At 43.9% G+C, this 3,610-nt stretch overlaps 1 protein-coding gene across 1 annotated transcript; it reads right to left on the bottom strand.

The window, feature by feature from the left end:
* Positions 1-456: 456 nt before the first annotated feature.
* LOC128642476 (rab GDP dissociation inhibitor alpha-like) lies at positions 457-2,000 on the bottom strand. The gene is given in 2 exon segments (XM_053695257.1): positions 457-1,038; positions 1,041-2,000. Coding segments are annotated over 2 exon segments (1,332 nt in total). The 5' UTR covers positions 1,984-2,000; the 3' UTR covers positions 457-649.
* Positions 2,001-3,610: the final 1,610 nt, after the last annotated feature.

The following is a 3,610-nucleotide window of genomic DNA, read 5'->3' on the forward strand; positions in this document are numbered from 1 at the left end:
TTCTCTGTAAATTAAATATTGGGCTCCCTAACTGCCTTTAAGACTCCTGTATAATGTAGTGGATTCTGATTGACTGTATAGATGCTGGGGAAGTCTCACTATCTGCTGGACTCCTGCAAAATAGGAGATGCTGTATTGCTGTAGACTCTCCATTACAAAAAAGGAGACTCTGCCTGTAAAAATCCAATATAAAATAGGCATAGCTGGCTACCTGTGCAATCTTTAGCATAAAATGGTCCCTTCTGATTGCCTGTTAAGCCTTTGTAATGTTAGCATGCTCTGTGATCAGGTGGAAAATGTTACTGTGTTTTAAAATGATAACAGACTCTGGGTGCCAATAAGTTGAATGCAATACAGGCTGAAAGACTATAAAACACAGATACACAAAATGTCAGCAGATTTTCTAAAAAAAAAAAGTAAGTCTACTTATACTGGCTTCAGAAATCTGCTGTCATTTTTGTCTACATCATCACTGGACACCTGGTCAACAGTATGTTGGGGCGTCAACAAAAATCCATACTCTAAAACTCCAAGTTTTAAAAAATTTAAACTGGAATTATGGAGAAAAAAGGAGAATGGAAGCATTACATTTTCGCAGGAACCCCTGCTTCCAGTCATTAATTCTAACCCGCCCCCCATACATAATCCCTCACTGCTCATCTTCCCCAAAAACATCATTCTGTTTGTGCTTCATGTTTTCAAAGTCAAAGTCTGTTCCAGTCATTCTCTTGTAGATGTCTTTGATGTCATTGCAGGTTGTCTCGAAATGCGTTGTAACATCATAGGCCCGTGAGCAGAACACCTGGCTCTCCTGTCCATCATCAATTGGCTCATAAAAGTCACTGATTGCCACAAATTTCTGCTCAATGGGCTCCAGTAGCTCCAGCGCTGGTTCAAACTCTTTCTCTGGCTCAGTTGTCTCCACTGTGGTGCTGACAATAGCAATGTACTTGCCCTGAGCAGCAACATTGTGTGCATATGAGATCATACACACATAGATATCTGATTTCCTGTTGACCTGATTCTGTGGTATGATGAATTGGCATCATTGGTATTCTTAATGGGGTGGTTTAAGATGCAAATGAGACGTATAACTTGACCTGCCTTTCGCACGCGATCTGGGATATAGCTGGGATCACAAATCAGCTGCTTACATCGAGCTACCTCTCCTTCTGATGTAACACCAACAACTTTTCCTTTCTCCATTACAATCTCATCCACAGATTTGTTTAACATGTACGTTCCTCCATAAATTGCACTTAACCTTGCAAAGCCCTGCGGCAACTCTCCAAGTCCATATAGAGGGTACAAGTAAGGGCTCTTCCCATATCTTGCAAGTGACTCGCTGTAGAGCTTGATGCGGCTGATGGTTTCCAGGCAGGGCTGGTCCAAATAATCATCAGTCCTATACAGTGCCAGAGCATGACCGGTGAAGTCAATGTTGTCCTGACCCAAGTCAAACTTCTTGTACACATCCCTCATACTGGTGCTCTTCGGATCAACTCCTTCAAATGTTTTGGGGTCATTTTCATCAAAATTTGCCACAAAAACTAGGAACTTGTGAAAACGTCGTTTTTCAAACATGCCCATGAGATTTGACGCCAATGCCTCAGTCTCAGTGGATGGCACCTTGTAGATCTTTCCTGCTTTGTACACAAAGCTTCCTTCCACCACCTTGAAGTCCAAGTATCGAGTGACTTCTGTGTAAAGCAGCATCTTCACCAGCTGGCCATTAGCCATTAGAAATTTTGGGATCAGATCCACATTCCAGTCACGCCCCCTCCCGATGCTTTCTGGAGGTCCATCAGGAATATCAAATCTTTTATACAGCTCTTCCAGAGGGGTGATAGACGAACTTTCTTCTCCATAATATGAATTACTGTCCATATGTAGAACCTTCTTTCCATTAACTGACATGATCCCAGATAAGATACATTCTGTCAGCCCGGTGCCCAGCACTATCACATCGTATTCTTCATCCATTCTGCGATGGGAGATGGATCTCTGCACAGACAACTCAGCAAAGCAACCAAAATGGTCCAAAGATGACTTCAAAGCAGCCATGTACGCAGTTCTTATCTGTGCCCTTCCCTTTGGAGGGGATAGTTTATCTTCCTTATGAGTTGGGATTTACTCTCTCTAGAGGGTCTTTGTCCTGCCCTGTGTGTAGGAGGTTGGATCAGGTGGCTTATTTCTGTAAGGGGCAGCATCTGCTGCTTTGTGGGCTCTGTTCCACCTGTTGGAAATTGATCTCTCTATGTAGAGACTGTCTAAGAGAGTTGTGACAGGTCTTCCTATGGATCTATTGCACTTTTCTCTGTTCCAGGTCCTAGGGGGTTCTCCTTGGGAGTGCTTGTGGTTGGGGTCTTTCTGTCCCCCTATCAGACATGTCTGTTGCTTGGGCTGGTCTGGTGTTGGAGCAGGATCTGAGATCTGTTGCTCTACTATTTCCTTCTTCGGAGCATTCGAGGTACAGTAAGCCTTTTTGAGGTTTCTTCTTTCTCCACATTCAAGATTTGTGGGAAGGACTGGTGGCTCTTAGATAGCCTGCGACGTTATCCGCTGGTTAGTGAGTGGATACTTAGCAATCTGAAGGATCCTATCTTCAGCTGCTTTCTACTTGCCCTGCAAGTATTTAAGTTTCAGAGTCATTTGTAGATGACTGCAGCGTGCAGTGTTTTTGCTTCAGGTGTTCTTCGTCAGACCTATCTGAGCTTGCTGCACAAGGTTTCGTTTCTGAATATTTCGGTATTCTGAGATACCTTTTTGCGACTTGGGAACTTTCGTCTTCAGTTGCTTTATAGAGTTGCACTGTGTTAGGGGAAGATCCTCTCTCTGTTTCAGACTCCCGGCCTAATCCCGTGGTTTCTGTATTTCTGGGGTCCCCTTGTTTCTATGAGACTGGTTGGGTCTCTGTTAGCCTGACCCGGTTTCTCAGGTTTTTGTTCTGTGTTTTTATTTAGGACTCGTTGTGCCCTTTTTAGGGTTTTTTTCTGGAGTTCCTTATGCTAGCTGGAAGCTAGCTCAGCATTCTACTGCACTGTGGCTACTCTACACTGTAGCAAACCGAGGGTTGCAAGTTCGATCCCTGGCGAGGTCTACTCAGCAGGTCTACTCAGCCTTTCCTCCTTTGGAGGTTGATAAAATGAGCAGGGCCTTGAGTCCCTTAATGGGGATTAGCCGTGCTTTACAAGTACAATCATGTTTTCTCCATGCCTTTTCTTCTTTGTGGAAGAATATGATAGTTTGTTCCCTTTCTTTAGTAAGGGATGTGTTGTTTGGAGACTGACTGCTTGGGACAGTGTCTTTTGGAGGCTGTTTACTCAGTCGAGTCTAGTTCCTGTGGTTTCTAGCAAGGCTGTGGACTATCTGCTGTCAGGGTCCTTGGGCGTTTTCTTTTTCAAAGTAGTTCTCGGCTTCGGGCGAAGCGTGATGTTGTTCGGTAGGGGTTTTAAGGCCTGGTGTCCTCAGAATGGGCAGCCTCTTGTACCCTCCCATTTTTGCATTCAGTGTCCTCTATAGCTTGGGTATTGTTTAACCAAAAGTAATGAAGGCAGCTGTGGATTCTTTCCATTTATGTAGAAAAACTTAAATTATGCTTACCTGATAA

The sequence above is a fragment of the Bombina bombina genome, chromosome 1 (genome assembly GCF_027579735.1).
Source record: "Bombina bombina isolate aBomBom1 chromosome 1, aBomBom1.pri, whole genome shotgun sequence".
Lineage (NCBI taxonomy): Eukaryota > Metazoa > Chordata > Amphibia > Anura > Bombinatoridae > Bombina > Bombina bombina.